Source organism: Melozone crissalis, unplaced genomic scaffold (assembly GCF_028551555.1).
Source record: "Melozone crissalis strain CALT ecotype California unplaced genomic scaffold, PUWL_Pcris_2 ptg000033l_1, whole genome shotgun sequence".
NCBI lineage: Eukaryota > Metazoa > Chordata > Aves > Passeriformes > Passerellidae > Melozone > Melozone crissalis.
In genome coordinates this window covers 14,229,655-14,249,876 of record NW_026535811.1, presented here as the reverse complement: position 1 = coordinate 14,249,876, position 20,222 = coordinate 14,229,655, and the positions used below count along the sequence as shown (strand labels likewise).

The window sequence follows — 20,222 nt, the reverse complement described above, 5'->3', positions numbered from 1 at the left end:
GGATGTACTCCTAAATTGTGATTGTTAAGGGCTTTCTTTTCAGGTTACTTATATATATAAGATTTGTGGATCAGAAAAGGCTTAGGTTTTTATAGCAATTAGTAAGTTGATTCAGCAAGCAACTTTCAAAAGTGAGGGGTATGAAAGTGTGGGCTATATAACACTAAGGAACAGCACAGAAGCCGCCAACACAGACTGCAAGGTGTGTTCAGTGTGTAGATTAATAATATACTAGAGAAGATAATTTACTTGAGCATCCTAAATTGTGTAAGTAGCAATTCAGGGAAACACCAAAACACATGCTTAAGTTGGCAAATATTAAGCCCCAAGGAAAAAAATTGAAAATTATTCCAGATTGCAGATATTCTCAAAGCAGTCTTACTACCTAGACAGATTAAAAAGAACTGTAGCGCTTTATGTCCTCATTTCTTTTACTCACCTGAACTATTTCTAGGGACAGTATTTGTAACAACATTATTGATATATATATTTAGTACTGCAGCCACAAGTATTTAAGCAATGCATAATAAATCATTTATTTCTGTAAATCAGGTCATTCCCAATTCAGTAAGAAATTCAGGGCTACGTCCCTAAATAACTCTTACATCACTTCTCTAGCATCAGACTAGAAACTGGCATAGTCTCAGTAAGCTAAAAATGCTTTCCTACACCACCATAGTTTCCAATGTTTTAGAGCAATAAAGACACTGAGAATCACTCCAAAAAAGCAATGCAAAAGTATTCTCTGAAAGTGGAAAGGCTGGTCAGCCCTGAATATCCAGTATTACACTTCTCTAAACTAGTGAGCTGGCTTTATTTTTCCCTGAGTCTAACACTGCCATTCAGCTCACTCTGGCCAAGTGTAACACATGTACAGAATGTAAGGTATGTGTAACAGCTCAGAGCTTCAGAGCACTTCCAAACAATCAAGCAGACTACTGGGCACAACAGTGGAAATATGCCAAGTGGAATGGATTTGAAATATCATTTCAAAGTATTTATTTGTTTACCACAACACATACAGCCTGCAAGATCACACTTTATTCCTCCCTATACCTGATACCCAGGACTAAAACATTTCAGCCACATGTTCATAGAATTCAACGTGTTGGGAGAAAATTAGGCTAAACTATACTTTTGCCAAATAATTAGTTGTAATTAGGCTATATTTTTGCCAAATAATTCGTTTGGCCTTCTAACATGGAAAGTTTTCTGGTAAAATCCAAACATGAGATCCACATTTAATTTCTCATCTTACTTATGGAAGAGGAGTATTTCACCAAATCAGTCATCTACTTCTTACAGCACTAACAGATAAAATCAACCTCATTTGTGGCAAAAAGGACATAAGATGGCACTGAACATCACATCCTCTATAAAAGAACACAGCTTTCAGAAACAGCTGGTCTGGATATCAGGACATGAAGCTCTGTCCAGCTTCCAGGAGAAGGCAGCAAGAAAATACATTCTTAATGAAGCATATTAGTGAGGCAAATGAGAGGCAGTTTCATTGCATTAAATCTTGTTTCCAAGGGAAATTGATCAGAATTTATCTGTTTTACAAAGCTGTTACCATTCAATCAAATGCATTCCATTTAACTTGCAAAGACAAGGGTTACCAGCACCCCTTGGCACCTCCAATGCAATGAAATGTAGAACACAACAGACAGATTTATGTCAGTGCAGAAATATTTTCTCAAGAATGCAACATCACTCAACCCCACTGGATGAAACCTATTGTGCCTAATGAATGGCCTCCATATATAATTTTTCAAACTTTTGAGAGACAGTTCCAAACTGTTCAGAAGAGCACTGATCATTTTAAAGGGGACAGTAGAGACCAGATCACCTTCAAATTTTTGTTAGGATAAGTGTCAGTTGCAGAAACTGTGAAGGCTGACAATGACCTATTAGTAAAATAAAGTTTGGAAAACATGGCTTTAGATTTCAGACTTGCAAGAAATGCTCATCCAGGAAAATATCTGTAGCCACCATATGGGCATGAAACCCCAGGACCTCGTGGTTTCTGTTCAAGACACAAAAAAGTCAGCTGGCTGTTCTCCAAACCAAAACCCACATGCATTAGAAATTTAAGGTACAAAACAGTTTAAACAAATCTTGGCAATAGAGTTCACTTTTGTAGTGTCCTGTCTCAGCTGATCCCACTCCAAGGGCTTTAAAAGCAGCGTGCAGGCAAGAAGCTATGGCAGAAGGGCTAAAATTCACATCCTTCTCTAAGATGTTGCAACTGATCCTAAAACCAAATGGATGCTTCCATCCTCAGGTAGTACACACATTCTCTACAAACACTGAAACTCCCCTTGGCTAGTTTGCTTAAAAAACACAAGAAGCTTGAATTTAAGTATGACTTGCTAGACATGGAATTAAAATATTTATTATGATCATTTTCAGATTTGAGACTTGCATTCCATTTCACTGAGTGCCTCCCTAGCACATTATGAGGTAAAGGAAGCATGCTCCAAACAGTATTTTTTTTCTAGCATTCATTACTTACTACAGCCAGACTTTCCATCTCATGAGGAATCACTAAACACTCCTCACTTGAGTAAAAACCAACAATCAGAGTTGCACATGGCATTCCAGATGACAAGTCATCAGTTTTCTAAGGGCAAGTTTTCAATATTGTTTCACTCTGCAATCTAAGACAGCCTGTCAATAAAACTGTAGTAGATTAAATTATTCTCTTTTCAACACATATGCCTTTGAATTTATCCAGCATTTGAGGGTAGTTTGTGTTGAGTTATCCCTGGCAGGCAGCTAAGCACCACCCAGCTGGTTGCTCCCTCCCTCCTCAGTGGGAAGGGAGAAGAGAATTGGAAGGACCAAAGAAAGAAACTCTCAAGAGAAAAGACAATTGAATAAGTGATGGAATAAATTTTCCTAGCGATTGAGAAGTATCAAGTGAAGCTTACTTGAAAGTAAACTGCATTTACTTCATATCCCCAGACTGTTAATAAGATGCATAAAATTCCAAAGTATTCAGATACATTCAGCAACCAACCATAGGCACAGGCTAAAAATAAACTCAATTTCTGCTGCTTGTTTGATACAACATGGGAGGTTTTAATTGTATTTTTGATTAGTAAAACCTAATCATGTCAGACCAGGTGTGCAATTAAAAGCAAGAAACTGGTTTATTCAGCTGCCTGAACATCCCTTCTCTGAACTTTCCTTATACTTGACAGGTGAAACTGGTAGGGCAGCTCAAATGCCTACAGAAATCCAGTGCTTACTACTCAGAAAGCTTGAGGCACAAACTCACAGCATAAACAACAGAAAGCAAGATGCAAATCTGAACTCAAAAGAAATGAATCAAGTACCAGATTTAAACACAGAATATTTGAAGGATCCCAGTTGTGCATGCATGATGAATTAATTTATGCTAAGAATTTACATAGAATAAAAATAGCATATTCTTCTAGTCTTCATGACTGCAGAGAAGATCACATGATTGCCTGCCTCATTAAAAGGCAGATGTACTAATAAACTAAGGTGTGACAAGACTGAGACACTCTAAGAACTGGTCCCGTGCACAGCATTCTCAGTCCTGTTTAGCTCCTTTAACTCTTAAACATACAAATTATCACTTTTAAAAACTCAGTCTCACATTCACATTTTGAGAACTTCCATGAACTTTCCAACAGATGTTTAACTATGAGAAGCATATGAAGCATACCAACACAAAACCAAGTGAAAAAGCTTTACTGGCCCAGATTTATGCTGAGTTTTTACACAAAGTACCTCTAATTACTCTTAAAGTTCAGAATAAAGCAAAACAAAGAACAACCAAAACCCACACAATATTCTATAGTTTAACATAGAAAAAAGGGTAACTTATTTTGTGACCTGAAGTATTACTTTTAGTTTAGAAGTTACCATGGAAATTTTTAGACCTTGTGATGGGTGATAACACACAATGATTTGAACCTATCAAGAATCTGCAGACAACTGAAATATTTGGAGGTCATCAAGCTTCCCCAAAACATGTACAACATCTGGGGTTTTTTGTTCCCCCTACAGACAGATATAGAATTCAAAGTGACCAAATCCACTCCTTTCTCATGCTGACAGAGATGGCATTGGAGCTGGGAGAGGATCCTTTATAAAGTAACTGTGGAGAGCAGTGGAGACTCCTTACGACCCTCACTCCACCAAGAGGGCCAGAAGACATGAAGGGAACATTTCCCTTGGAAGCTGGTGATGTGCAGAAGGCAGCAACAGAGCACAGAGATGAAGCCCAAGACCTATCACCACCTGATGCCTTTCAAATGCCCATCACTCCTCACACTTCAACACTTTTCCTGTAACTTTCCATGCCCCATATTATCCTTCAGGAGAGCTCATGTGCTTTCAGGCTGTTTTTTCCCCCACTCCAAGTACTTGTCCAGAAGGGATTTCCTGGGTAATCAAAATCATTCAGGGCTGCTATTCCTCAATTGTATGATCTTGTTCATAAAGTACATGAGTTAGAAGCCCTCTTACTGCAGTTCCTTCTTTCCTAGAATTCTCTCATTCTTTTCTTTTACTAGGACTTCACTACAACATCAAAAACATCCTAATATTGCTCCTCTGCAGTGTCATAACCAGTTTTAGCTACCTGTTTTTATACCAGGCCTCATGTTAAATGGTTTTTCTCAGAAGCCCTTATTTCACTTAGAATAAAGTAGCATGTGGCAGATTTAAAGACCAGCACAGAACATGATTACTCACACTCCACATAACCATGCCCAAGGAATTCTAACCACAAGACATAAATTTCTAGTATTCATAGCATACATTTAATGGAGGCTGAACAGAGGGCTTCCAAACAGAAAAGACTTAAACACATAAAATTCCTGAGTGACAAATAGTTCAAATTTGGAAGACAACCCATGGAAAATATCATACATGCCTGACCTATTCTTGTGCTCTTTCATTGTGACAGAGAGATACTCCAGATAGGTCCACAAAGTGTTGACTCCTCTCCATGTTTCAGAAAGCTTTCCTCCAAGAGAGGAAACCAGCCTCACCTGATGGGCCATGGGAGAACTGTCTAAAAATTCTTGCCAGTGCCTTAAAGGAGCAAGCAATCTAATTGGAGAAATCTCTAAATAATTTTAACTATTTTGTCAGCTTTCACAGAGCAGAAATTGGAACTCTTCTTGCAATTGGAAACTGAGGCTTTTTCCTTATTCCAAACCTACCAGTTAAAATTGATGCACAAAAGATTCTGTACCCACATCCTCAAAAATTATTCCCCCAATACTCAAGGAAAAATATTAGGGGAAAGCAATAATCACACAACTTGAAGCAATCCCACAAAATGCTTAAATCTTTCCCTACATGCAAATACCATATTCCTGTATTCTTTATACTCTTAGAAAGCTTTTTGATGCTAATTGCCCAAACTCCCCCAGGTAATTTTAAACTTTTTCAATGTCTTCTTCCTCTTACATAAACCTGAAGTTATTCTCTTTGTCCTGTACCTCTGCATCAGTTGATAATCACCATTCTGCTTGAATTACTGTCCCATCTCAACAATCAGGTATGTGTCTACTTCTGTTCATTTGCATGAGCACTGCATTATGTCTCTTTTCTTTCTCTGCATGCACATTCAATCATACAATTTGGAAAAAAAATCCTAATCCACACCACAACTAAGAATGCCCAAGGCTGTGTTCCCTGTTGGCTCCATGCATTCCCTCAGAAATCTCACCAGTAAATATCATCTACTTCCATTCAAGACTACCTCCTTTCCACCAAAACCAAATTTTAGCATGTAACAATCTCTCAGACTTCTGGCAACCAGCAGGAGATCAGAGTTTTTATACTTTCCTTCCACCTCCAAAAGCTCTCCCTTAATTAGCAGATTTGTTACTACGCACACCACAGACATTTACATTCCTAACCCAAACAAACTTGAAACCACTATTTCCCAAAATTTTGCCACTGCTTGGATAAGTCTCATCCACTTGTTCTACAAAACAATTTTTCATCTCAGGTAGACTTGCACCATCTTCTATTTTTATGACTTCAGCATCCTTCTCTCTGGCCTAGAACAAAATGAACAAACCCACCCGCACAGAATTATCCGAGTGACATTTGTGTGGAATGCTTCTCCAAAGGATGTGTGACTTGCCAGTAGAACAAAGCCAATAAGGAAAGAAGTACACATGTTTCTCTCTCTGCATTATAGGGGATAAAATTACCCCAGCACAGAGAAGAAAAAACAATCTGTTGTTTCTTCTAGGAGGTTGTTCACAGAAAGAAACTTCTCTTCATCCCTTTCCAGGACCAGGACAAGGAAAACAATCTTTTATTTCTGACACCACTTATTCATTGATTCCTCTCCAGCTAACCAAGCCAACTATTTGGTTTTGCTTTCAAAAAAAAGTAACTTTTGAACTCTATCCTGCAGTCAGCTGAATCAAAATGCTGACTTCAAATGATCAGCAGCAGTTGGCTCTGACCAGACCTGTCAGGCTTTCAGACAAGCACCTGCACACCTTAGGAAAAGGTTTGTCCAACCTCTGCCTTATCATGACACACACAAAGAAACTTCCCTTCAGCACCACATCACATTCACTGAACACCATGGGCTCATTTCTTTGTACTCCAGCAGTTTCCTTAAATTATATTTTGAACTGGAGTCAACTCCAACAGATGTATTTGCTTGATCCTACACAAACAATAACACATAGAGAACTCTCAACTAACAAGGCAGTTGCTAGTCAAAAATGTAAGATATGCAAGCAACTCCCCTCCATTTCCTGCATTTTTAGCAGCTCTAAACAAATAGCAGAAGGCTGTTGTTGTACTTCGGGCTGCTTCAGAGCGATCAAAGAAAAAATAACAAGGTTGGCTCTCCATTACCAACTCAATTCCAGTCACTTTAAGTCAGTTTAAGAAATGTCATGGCATTCCTAAACAAAAATAGACTCCTTGGGATCTGACAACATTTCTCCCCTCCTGAAGTGAATTGGAAATAGAGACTGAAATTATTGTTGTGATATTAAGAAGATTTTCTTTCAGAAGTAGATATTAATTGAAAGCAATTTAGGTTGAGGTGGGGAGGAGATTGCTGCAAGACTGCAACTTTTAACAGTATCTCTCCCAGCCACCTGCTTGACTGTAGAACACACCAGCCTTGTTCTAAGAGCCATATGAAAGGGGAACTAGGGCAAGGAGAAGGCTCTAATGGCAGGTACCACATTTTCACAAGGAAGCTCCCTCCTGCTCCAGCCCATCACAAGATACCCTGTACACCTGAGCATCCCAGCTACATCAGCAAAGGGCTCAGCTAATGGGCACAATTGGGACACAACCAGTCTGCTTTAAAACCCAAAGGTTATGAAGGAAAATAAACGTGTGCAACACTTCCCAATCCACTGAGAGAATGAAGGAAGCACTCTCAGCATTCACTGAAAAATGCTGGATGCTTTTTTAGGTTAGTAACCCATCATCTGAGTGCTGGCTATTAAAACTGCACTGTGGATCACAGAATCTTAGATTGTGGCACCCAAAGCTGCACACAGTTCTCAAGGTGAGGCCACACTTGAGTAGAGGAGGAGAATCACTTCTCCCAACTAATTAGTGATGCTGTGCTTGATGCACCCTAGGATTCAGTAAGCAGCTGCAGTTCATTCTGGATTGTCATTGCTCCTGGCATTTCCTCAGTTTCCAACACACTACATGTAGGATCAATAAATACTGAAAACAAAGGAATTACATTAAGAGTCACTATACAAGAAATTCCTGACTTTCTCAATAAAGTGATCACTGGTTCAAGTTTCAGAGAAATGAAGTTCAGCTCCAAGGCCAATAACCCCCACACTCAAGAGCTCTTATAAGCACTATTTCTCAGCTCTAAACCAGAGATACTTTATGAGTATACAAAAGGAAAATAAGAAAACAAAGTTCAGCTTAGTAACACAACTTGATCCAAGCTGTGTAAAACTGAAATAAAAAGAACCAAAGCAAGCTGGAAACTAGCTGCAGAGCTGGACCTGTAAGGCAAATAGTGTTAATCCTCCACTAGAAAGCTGGGGACAGAAGCAAGAGCCTCTCCCTGACTACACCCAAGTTAAATCATGTTTGCCTGCCATAGCCCAGAAAGAGCATCTAGTGCTGTGAAAAATAAAACAGGATTGAGGAGGAGGTAAAAAGGGAGAGGCAGAGAAGCAGAACAAGAGTATGGCTGATGTGGGGGAAAGAATTAGAGTAGAATTACACTATGTGGGTTAGAGGACAGGAGAACACATAGGAGAGACAAAACAGGTAATGCACAGAACAGTGCAGGAATTGATATGCTGTGACCCTTTACAGGAAAGAAACAAAACCAATTTACGAGCCCCATGACAGGGGCTGCAAATAGCCAGAGAGGGTGGGACAGAACACATGAAGAAACCAGAGTCCCTCCAAAATCCAGGACCTTCTCTCCAGATCTCACTCTGTGGGTAGTACTGTGTGCTTAGACCTGCCTCAGCAGGCAGACAACAGAATCAATTGGCTTTACACTGTACATTCTGCACAGTGGTCACAGGCTACATTAAACTCCCACTCTCCAAGTCAAAACCCAAATATTATTTTCCATTTTCAGCAATCCTGAACAATTAAGCAATATTAAAAAAAAAAGGTCAAGTGAAAACAACTGCCCTCCAATGTTGTTCCCACTACAAGTCTTTTGCTCAGTGAGATGAGGGAACCATGAAAGGAAAGTAGTAGGGAAAGGGTGAGGACATGTCCAACACCCAGAACTACTCAGTTGATGTCTTCTTCTTTTTACCAGCAACTCAAATTCAACAGACAGTAACAATCCAGAGAGAGCTGACACCTGCTGCAAACTGTCCTGGTTTGACATGGACAATTCTTGTCCATTCGTTTCCCACCTTTTCTGGAAACCCTGCTCCCCTGCTAAATTTGGATTATGTACTACCTTGCAAAACAGAGCCTAGATTATGGCTTGTCAATAATTTCATGTATCACAATTTGCAGTCTATTTGTTCTAAAGGACATATCAAGCCTCTTCAGCTGGCAGCTCTTAAGGGATACAAAAATTCCCTTCTCTAGCAGCAAAAAGTGAATTACTCTTCCATGACAGGAGGAGTCACTGTAACATTGTCAAAACTGATAAACACCAGGTTCCAAGCAGTTTGTGGGCAACACTTTCAAGCCCTCTAATTGCAACTGTGTCCCTCCTCTAATCAGCTCCCTACACAAGACCTGAAAGCATCATCATGGTGTCCATACAAATGCTCACCACAGTGGGGAGGAAAAAATAAAAGAAAAAAAAACCCCAAGCAATTCTGCATAGCCCTCCTAAGCTGCAAGAGGCTGGTTCTTGCTCTAAAGCATTCAATGCTTCTAGTAACTCTGATAACATAGAAAATGCTTCCTCCATCTTGCCCTGTTAAACTAATCAATAGTTTTGTATAAGACAAGAAATAGAGCTTATTGTCCCTGTCTAACTATTGTAAAATGGTAAAATACTATTTATCCAATAAAACTGATTTGAGAAAAAAATTCTTGAGGTATCTTCATAGTTACAAAACTCCTTTTAAGTTCTATATTCTATATTATTGCTATAATGGACTTTTATGAGTTAATCCTTTCAAAACTATTCAACAGATCAAAACAACTGAGTGCAGCAGAGCACTGTGATCATGACACTTCTGACCTCCACCCAGGTATATTTCAGCTCTTAAATTAACTTTTACATACAGAGGGAGAGACAGAGGAAATATTGAGGTTACAAGTATGTGAATAGAAACTGACTCACCACAGTCCTTTGCTTGTTGGGCAGGAAGACTCTAACAATGGGCTTCTGTGGAGACTTAGGGTTATTCCGTGACATATCAGCAGGGTTCTGATAAACTGAAAGGGATGAAGGTGCTACAGAGAGGCTAGAGGAGGAAGATGATGCAACTGTGTCTGTTGAAGCTGAACTGGAGACGGAGAAATCAGTTCCATTCCCCATGGATTCCAGTAACTGCTGCTCTCTCTGCTGTAGAGCATCAAGCTTGCTGGTGTACTCTTCATAGGCCTGTGAAGGAACAGCAGCTGTTTTAATCATGTAGCAGCCTCAGACAAAACCAGACATCTCAATTCAGAACAAACGTCAAACAAAACACTTCCTAAACTAACACAAGTCTCCCAAGAACATGGACAAAACGGTCTGGTCAAACTTTTCAGGATACAATGAAGAACATCATGTTAAACCTTCTGAACCAACAAGTTATGTTTAAATAAATTAAAGGAAGAAAAGGATCAAAGAAATCCTAAGTTACCCTTTCAAAGCACCTGCACTGAAGATTCTAGTTCATAACCACTTAAAAAAAGACTTTAACCAATATTTGGTCTTTAACCAATATTGTCAGCTGCAATGCTGAATTACTGTGCTCCAGATAAATTCATCATTCTGTTGGAATGACAGTTAAGCACTTCTAATGCAATAATTAGGAGAAAGCTCAAACCTGCTTTTTATCATCCATATCTGACTCCTCACTGTTCACTACCCTTCAACTCTGGCACTATCATTTCATATTAAATAGTACAAAATATGTTTTTCTGTTAGAACACAACAAATTTTGCCCATTTCAAAGCCATCCATAAACATGTAAGTGATCCTTTGAAACTTTTTTAACATCTTTTCAGCATGTTTACACAAAACCCACTTATACAGATCAAGTTTCTTAAGCAAACAAAAACATCACTAATATTAAATTTGTCCATTAAGTCTTTATTAAATGTAGTCAAGTTAAACATTATTGCCAAGATCTATAAAACATATAATCAGTATATATTTTTCTTTAAATTTGTTATGCACAATTTTGTAACAAGAAAATTTGATATCAAATACTAGAACCGTTTCTTCAGTGTATAAATTTAAAAAAATCTGAATCAGTTGAGCAACATGTGTTTCATACTACTAAAGCATGTCAGTGTTAACTGACATATTTATAACTTGTTTAGACCTTTACAGAAAAGAAGAAACAAAGATCTTCCAAACCTAACATGAAAGCAGTAGGGAATGGAAGGTTCTACTTTCGTCTATAGCAAGAGCAAGATCCATACCAATATGCATAAATTCTTCAGTGATATTTTCCAGTATATTTATACAAAAGAAAAATACTTTCTGGTTCTGTTTTTTTTTTTTTTTTTAATTACTTATTTTACTTGCTTTCCTACTTTTTTGTTTATGACTGTTGCTAATTAAAGTTACAGGAGAACTGAACTGACCAAATGGTCTGCAGCATCTACGTGTGGAAAAAGATAAATAAAGAGGAAAAACAACCAACTTTTAGTAGTGCAGCCACAAGTACATTTTATTGGGAATTTATTTCTCCAGGTTAAATGTGCAGGCTCATCTAATCCAAACTGCTCTTGCTGTGTAAACAGTGGTTCATCCCTCCATTTTTAAGAAAGCTTTGCACCCTCCCAGGATGGACATGAACATCACAGTTGCAAATTCTAAATTTTATGGGTTCCACTTCTGATAAACATAGGTTAGTTGTAAGCAACTGAGAATTATTTAATATCTCTTTTAAAAACTGAAGATGTCTAGCATTTCACAAATAGACCCCAAACTCTGAGACATAAATCCAAACCATTTTCACTTTAACCCAATTGTATTGTCAAAAGTAAATGGAAAGATTACCCAAGTATAAATAATGGCATTTTTTGGCTGCACAGTGACACATGTGTCTCTCCTACTTCCAGGATCAACTTTGCATGGAAACTTGAGTAAAAGCTCCATGTGTCAAGAATTATTTTCAGTAAACAAAAATTAGGAAACGTAAACTGTTACCATTTCACCAATACTGTTCTAAATACTTACTTCCCTTTCTCATGAACATTGCAAAATATTATTCCAACACACGCAACATTACATTGCTTCCGGACGCTCGTGGGTTTGGTTCCTTCACAAAATTACACACAACTTTCAAAATACTCAATCCTACAATGTTTACATTGGCAGCTTAATCTGTCACTAATGCAAACCAAAGTCAAATGATTTATCTTAAGAGAATAAACAATGAGTATGGAAGGCTGGGAGCTGCAGCTGGCTTTGGGTTCTACACCACTGATTTCTGCAAAAAGCTTGGTATTTTTTCTGAGAACAAAAGCTCTCAAGTACCATACAGCTATTTGGTGTCACAGCAGAAGATCCCACAGTAAAACATAAAGGAACTAAAAATGCATTGCTAGACTTTAAAAACATTTTTCTCTTTAAAAAAAAAAATTCTTATACAAAAGGAGCTACAGTACATGCAGCAGAAACAGAATATCTCCAATAAATTCTCATTTCACAAAGATTAAGTACTTTGAGGAAACAAAGATTCATCTGATGATTAGCACCAATAGACCTTACAAAGACAACAGCACCAAGTCAAGACAGAATTATTTTACAGAGTTAAATTCAAAGACAGCTACATCAGCAAAGCTGACCTATGGCAAGTATTTCTAGCTAAAAGAAAGATAATCTTGCAGGTTTGGCCTATCTACCACTAAACTGACCTGCAGCAACACAGCCACTTTAGCAGACAAGCATCAGCAGCTACACAAACCCTCAAGTCCATCAAGGCTCACTGGGTCAACTATGAGGTTGATTTCTGATCATGTTTTTGAAAAACAAACTAAAAAGATTAAAATTAAGTCTGTACAGAATCAATAGCATGAAAAATATTAAGACGAATATTCAAACAAATCATTAAATCAAGGATTCCAAAGGCATTTCAGAAGGAAGAGTTTAGGAAATCTAGACTGCAATCCAATCAGTTTACATATTCCCATTAAGAAGTGAGTAATGTTCTACATAAAACTTAAATCTTGCTTGATACAGAATGAGAAGAGAGAAAAAAAGGGTCAGAAAATATCTGCAGAAGTCATCTAGTCCTAACACACATTTAGCACAGAAATAATTTTCAAGTTCAATGAGGTTGCTCAGGGCCTTGGCAAAGCAAGCTTTGCACGTCTTGAAAGATGGAGAGCCCACAACCTGTGGGCAGCCAGCCCTAGAGCTCAAAGCCCACGGTCACAATGAAGAATTGTCTCATGAAATGAACTGATGCTCACTATCTGTGACATTGCCCCTTCCCCGTTTGCTCTGCAGGTCTGGGAAGAGTCTGAGTCTCTCTTTATGCTGAAAGAGCCTGCAGATTCCTCCTGAAGCTTCTCTTCCCTGTGCTGAACACCACCCCAAAGCAGCCACACAATGAGTGCATGGGTGCCTCCTCATTTGCTGCTGCAGCCCAGTGTGCAGTTTGCTGCTGGGATTGTGAGCGTGGGTCACTGACAGCTCAGATCACTCCCAACTTGGTGTGAATTTCCAAAGCTTCATTTCACAAAGTATATATTTGAGAAATTGAACATTAGATTAAAATCTGCACAACTTGTCTATCTACACATAATCCTATGACTATCAAAAACAGAACAGAAAGTGAGTTTTAATTATACTGCATATCAATATATTTGCACATCATATAAGTCTCATATGTGTGAGAACACCCCTGAGACTTCAACTAAGTAAAATGCAGCAAGGCCTGATAAGCTGCAAAGTCCAACTAAAGCCTTACAAGATGGCATGTTTATATTCCATGTGCACACATGCCAAATAAAACTGCTCTTCTATTCTGCTGTATATATTCTGTAGCTTTAACTGTTGTATATACTCAGGAACAGCAGCCGTAACTCTGAAATGTTGTCTTCTTAAATGTTGCAACCTACTGACAAAATAAAAACTGACCTCAGAATTCAACAGAATTTGAGAGATGTTATGCAGATGTGCCAAAAGAGTTATGTTGATGCGAACAAAGGATTTTCTCAAAAATATGCATTTCTTTTCTTACATATCATTTATTATATTTGAAATTTGGTTTTTTGGGCCATGACTAGGCTATACATTCTAGTGAAATCATCTAAGGAAATAAAAAGCAGCAAGTTAATTTTTCTTTTAAATTAATCTGTAAGAAATCCAAGTAGCAAGATATGATTTCTGCTTCTCTCTGCCCCCTACTAGATCTGGTTAGAACATTAGTCCAAACTCAAGCAGGTAACTGTTTTTGCCATGCCCTCTCTCTTCCTCAATCAACTTTAGGTAATATCCACATTTTGCAAGACTCAAAAGCCTAGACTACAGGTTCCTGGTTTTTGAAACTGAGATTGTGTTTCTATTTAAAAGATGTCTGACCTTTTAGGCTGTTGATCAAACGTAAATCCCACTAAGTTAAATGGGAGCTGAAGATAGACAGTAACGTACGTCACCATTTCTTCATTTAGTAAGACTCCTAAATCTGTACTTAGTCTAACTTTAGACACTCCAGATTTGGTCCAACATATTTGAATAGCATCTGTTAGGAGGCTGGTAAAAACCAATCTGAAATTCCCCAGAGGGCCACCAGGTTTCCCAGTGTCTATATGCAGCGTTAGCGTTTTCCTGGAATCCCACAGTCTGGAACAATCTGAGATTCGTCACCAAGATCTATTTTAGACTGTATCTGCATGCTGTTGCAACAAGCATACTTCAGATCAGCAAAGAGGTAACCTTCTTTAATTAACTAATTTGACCTCCTGCATGGATTCTTCAGTTATACAGGAATAAGAAATTAAATAGTCTCCTGATGTTCAATAGCCAAACTCTCAAAACTGAGAGCAGCAAAGCCTCTGAATAAAACACATTCAGGCAAAGAGAAAGGCAAGAAAAAAATAAAAATCACAGTAGCTGGGGGCAAACATACCTCTACCCCCACAATTCTCATTTTAAATTGCTTCCAAGAGTAGGAGTAAGAAAGAGAATGATTCCTTCAAGACAGTATTAGAAAGCTGACCGAGTTCTAAAACTTATTTTGATACCCCTGTAATTCTATACAGTTGCATACTGCTTCATTTTGCGTGGAGTCCAAATTCAAGAAACCAAACCACACCAAAGAAACCCCAACAGACTGGCAGCTCAGTCTTGAACTGTTAACTGAAGTAACCAACATGTCCAGAATGCAACCCCATCCCAGACAACAATTCACACACAAATGGGCCAACACTGTTTCAGTTCTTACAGGTAAGTAAGGTAGGTAATACTGTACACATGGCTATGGGGCAAAAAGGACACACAAGAGTTGGGAAGTTTAAATAGGTAAGGCCTCCCTGAACAGTCACTAAGAGTCTACAAAGGCTAACAAATCTGATTAAGTAATTTAAGCACCATCCCTCCCTTCTAAGTTTGAGCTGAGTGTTTTTGGCCAGCCTGGGTCTGTGCAACCTGTTCCATTTTGTACACAGCAGTTGTTACCAATACACAGGCCTTTAGTCTCCCTAATTCAGCTTGTTACCAATACACAGGCCTTTAGTCTCCCTAATTCAGCTTGTTACCAATACACAGGCCTTTAGTCTCCCTAATTCAGCTTGTTACCAATACACAGGCCTTTAGTCTCCCTAATTCAGCTTATCCTTTCCAGCAGTACTTTGTTGGTAGAGACAAAAGAAATATAAACTTTAATGCATATCCTAAAGAATACACAACAGCATATTTTAAACAGTTTTGTTAAGTGAATCCTAGGTTTTCCCAGTATCATAATAGCAGCTTCTTTGCAGTAAATATTTCCAATATTTACAATGCTTAGACAAACCCTTAGGAAAAGGGTTTTTCCATGGTGAGTCACAAACTATGTATTTTGGGAAACAGCACTTCAAGGACTGATATAACGCAGTAAGAAATTATGTGGGAAGACAAAAATCATTGATGTTTTCAGCTACTGAGATACAGAGTGCTTCCAAAACGTGTGGTAAAACCTACTGAGATGCTCCTGCAGCCTCTTTTCCAGGAGAAAATAAAAATACAACTAGTATTTTTATATCTACTGAGTCAAACAGTTATTTCAAATATTTGGAGCACCTCTCCAATGAAGACAGGGTGAGAGAGTTGGGGTTCTTCAGCTTGGAGAAGGCTCCAGGGAGATCTTACAGCATCTAAAGATGCTTTTCCCTGCAGGAAAACTGGAGAGAGGGTTTTTACATGGGCATGCAGTGACAGAACAAGGGGGAATGGCTTTAAATTGAAAGAGAGTGTGTTTAAATTAGATATTAGGAAGAAATTGTGAGGAACTGTTCCATTGCACGAACAGGTTGCCCAGAGGAACTGAGGACACCCCATCCCTGTTGTAGGTCAGGCTGGATGGGGCTCTGAGCAGGTTGGTCTACTGAAAGGTGCCCAGCCCATGGCAGGGGTGTTGGAACCTCATGATCTTTAGGGTCACTTCCAACCCAAACCATTCTGTGATTTCCAGGGGTCTGTTTGAGCTGATGTCACACACAGCAAATAGGAAAAGTTAAAAGCCAAGATTACATAAGAAGGAAATTTGGCTACAAGCCATTTTTGGATTTTAATACAGTCATTGCTTACTAGGTTTATTCTTTCTTCCAGACAGAACAAACAGAAAAGCTTTTCTTACCATCACATTAGAGAACATTGACAAGACTCCCAAAGCTATTACTAATTATAATGATTAGAAGAAAATTGTGTGATTAATGACAAATGTTCTTTTCTTTCTTTTGTACATTTTGTTTCCTTCCCCTGTACCTTAGACACATACTCAGAAGTCTCTCTGCAGCTTTGGTCTCCCTCCTCAGCCCTAATTTTCCTGCTCAGGGAGGACCAGGGCAAGCAACTTGCTGCCCCTCCAGCTCCCCACTACATTTTCCACCCAGGCTTCCACACTCTGCTCTATTCCCCCCTGCTGCACACTGACCTTCATAAGACCATTACTGAGGAGTGATGGATCAAGGCAGGGAGATACTCCTAAATCTGAGTATCCCTTCTTGCGGGAATAATTAAATATATGTTGAATTCAGCACAGCACAAGTCAATCACTTGCAGTATTTCAAGAAAAGCATTCCTCTTTTGCAGTCAGTTGATGAAACCTGAAATGATGGCTGCAACAACAGCTGTCAGTTTTAAAGTTCTTTTGACGTAAAATGCATTGACACCCTCTCCTGAATTTGGGAAAAATTTAAATCTGAGGAGGGTGAAAATTTTGTCTTGACTCTCAGATGAACACAGAAACAAAAGCTTTATTTCTCGAGCAACAGTAGCTAAGGCATAAATTCCTTTTTATTTTTAAATGAGATGTATGTTTTATATTCAATGCACAAATAATTTTATTATAATCTTTGCATGCTCCATTTTCAGATTTATTTTCTTGCTGAATTCTTCACCTATCTCACAAGCTTCTGCTCTCCCCAACCTCTCCTTTCACTTTTAACTGAAAAGGCAATGCTGTCACCAGCTTCAACCACAAGTTCATTTGACAGGTCTTCAGAGGCAGCTCCAACACAGGCCAGGAGCCAATGTACAGGGTGCTGCAAGTTCTATGAACACGAGCAGGTACTGAGAATTGTAGTAAATTAAAGATGTAAAGCCAGCAGGAGTACAAAAGAACCAAACAATCTATGATACTGAAAATCTGCACACTGGAAGATGGATGGATAGCTGACAAACTTGTCAGAAGAACAAAAATAGCCATAGTTTTGCAGGAAGCATTATAATAAAACTAGATGTTTACATCTAGTGAAAGGCAATATGGGTGTAAGCAAAAGTGTTCATTTGCAGATGCTTACCTAGCATTTAGTTTTGGCTAATTTAGACTTTTGCTAAAAGAAGACAACATGCTTGCAACCTCAAGAGATGATCAAGAGACACTACCCACTCTCTTAAGGAGTCCTCAAGAGTCACTCACATTTTATGGAAGATGCAAAGAGGTCAGAGGAGGAGGAGAATTTTAATCAACACCGGCTGAGGGATGAACGGACTGAGAGCAACCCTGCAGAACAGGTACTGGTGGATGGAAAGTTGGACATGAGCTGGCACCCACTGCCCAGAAAGCCAACCATATCTTGGGCTGCATCAAAAGCAGCGTGGCCAGCAGGTCAAGGGAGGTGATTGTGCCCCTCCTGTGACACCCACTGGAGTGCTGCACCCAGCTCTGGGCCCCCAGTGTAAGAGGAGGACATTGACCTGTTGGACAGGGTACAAAGGAGGTGACAAAGATGATGAGAGGGCTGGAGCACCTCTCCTATGAAGACAGGCTGAGAGTGCTGGGGTTGTTCAGCCTGTAATAGTCAAAGGGCCTTTTGATATTTCAAGTGATCTATCAGAAAGATGGAGACAGACTTTTTAGTAGGGCCTGCTGTTACAGGACAAGGGCTGATGGTTTTAAACTAAAAGTGGGTAGATCCAGACTAGATGTAAGAAAGAAAACTTTTATGATGAGGGTGGTAAAACATTGGCACAGGTTGCCAGAGTGGTGGTGGATGCCCCATCCCTGGAAACATTCAAGGCCAGGTTGGATGGGGCTCTGAGCAACCTGATCTGGTTGAAGATGCCCCTGCTTGTTGCAGGTGGGGTAAACTGGACAACCTTTAAAGATCCTTTCCAACCCAACCCATTCCATGAATCTAAGGCAACAAAGGGAAGGGTGATGCAGTTCAGGAAACACACTAGCAAAACTATTCATACAGATTCTGGGTAAAAGCAGGACTATATTACAGCCAGAAATGAGTCTTTAGCAAAGCAATAAAAATAGAAAGATCAGAAGATGATGGATGGAACCTAAGTTCCATTACCTTCCCACCTGAATGTTGTGGTGAGACCACACAGACCACATCCAGGCTTACCCACAGACTACAGGTAAGGGCTGAAGGGGAAAGGGGAGCCCTCCACAGAAGGCAGTGATGGCACCCTCAAGCTCTGAAGACAGAACTTGAGCCCCAGACCCCCAAAACCACTATGTTTTCTTAGTTCTGCCTTTGCTAGAGGCAAACATGTTCTTTCACACTTTATCACAATACATTCAAAACTTTTTACATATAGCTTTGTTCTTCTGTACTGCAACCAGAGTTTTTCTGGCCCTTTCTCTGACAAGTGATGGAATACAGGAAGTCAAAACATGAGCTCTAGCATGACAGGTTAGATTGAGATAAATTTCTGCCCAGTAAATGCTCAGAACAGAAAGCAAGCCCTGTCTTACCAAGCCAAAAGGTGGGAAATGCACAGAAAGGACACACTAGACAACTGCTGCTGGACTGAAATTGAAAGAGAGTAAACTTGCTTCTAACTGTATCTAGCATTCAGCAATAGATTTCTTCTTTTTTTTCCTTTCACACTTTAGTCCTACCACAGGAAGTCTACACACTAAACAAATTACAGGTTTGCAGCATTTAATCCTGTTCACCTTGATAAATGCATCTGAGGAGGATCTAATCTATGCTAGTGACCATTCAAATAACAAGTTCCTTTCCTCTCACATCCCATCTTCTGGTTCTTGGCTCACAGCTGCAAACTCTTTCCCTTCCTTAATCTTAACCACAGCTTTGCAGCTCACTGATTTAATCATGATCAGGTTTAAACTGCTACCTGGATGGTAAAATAATCCAACAAAACCAGGGTATTTTCCTTACAGGTCAGTGACTGTTAGGCTTAGTCACTGCCAGTACTGCAAGCACCTGAACAAAGGAAGCTGGGGAACTGCACAGCAGAACAAGCTTTTCATGTCAGCCATGGTGGGCTCTTCCCACAGGACTGCCCTATGGGATAACAACTGCAAAAGCACAATGCCAGCCCTTTCACCTTGCACCCAATGGCCTGTGGCTCCCTAGTCAGCACCAGCACTCATGTCCCAAGATGTGCTCATGATCCAGGGGAGCTCAGTGCAGCAGAGGAACACCCTGCTCTGCTCATGTGCCTGCCCTACCACACTGATCAGCCAGAGCTGGAGCTTCAGCTCAGTGGCACAGGGATCCATTCAGCTCGCAAATCTGCTTTCAGATGCATGATTTGTGGTCACCAGCTATTTCAGACTTACTCTTCATGCTGTCATAACAATTTCCTAGTACCTATTTATGACTGCAAATGCTATTTTCCCTATCAATGGCCTACAACACAAACACAGAGGTTCCAGTAATGTATCTTGGTTTTAGTTTCAGTAAAACCAAGTGACAAATAGCTGAACTAATAACTTCCCTACCTTAAATCCAGACTTATAAATGTATATATATAGACTAAGTTCATTATTGTTGCAGTTTGAAACACAATCTAACAAAACCCACTTGCATGTGGCAATAATAAATCCAAACATAAGGAATGAACCAGTCCTTGTGAAAACAGGTGTGCTTAAATGTAGCAGGGTGGATAAAACAGTGATAGCACTGATTCAATGCTCCCATTTCACATTAGC

The 20,222-nt window shown here is 39.4% G+C and overlaps 1 protein-coding gene across 2 annotated transcripts in view; it reads right to left on the bottom strand.

Annotated features, from left to right (window-relative positions):
• Window positions 1–20,222, bottom strand: part of BRAF (B-Raf proto-oncogene, serine/threonine kinase) — a 78,178-nt gene that overhangs the window by 41,180 nt on the left and 16,776 nt on the right. For both annotated transcript variants that reach the window (XM_054281864.1, XM_054281863.1), the window contains exon 3: window positions 9,779–10,042. In XM_054281864.1, coding sequence (XP_054137839.1) covers window positions 9,779–10,042 — 264 coding nt within the window. The remainder of the gene's footprint in view (window positions 1–9,778; window positions 10,043–20,222) is intronic.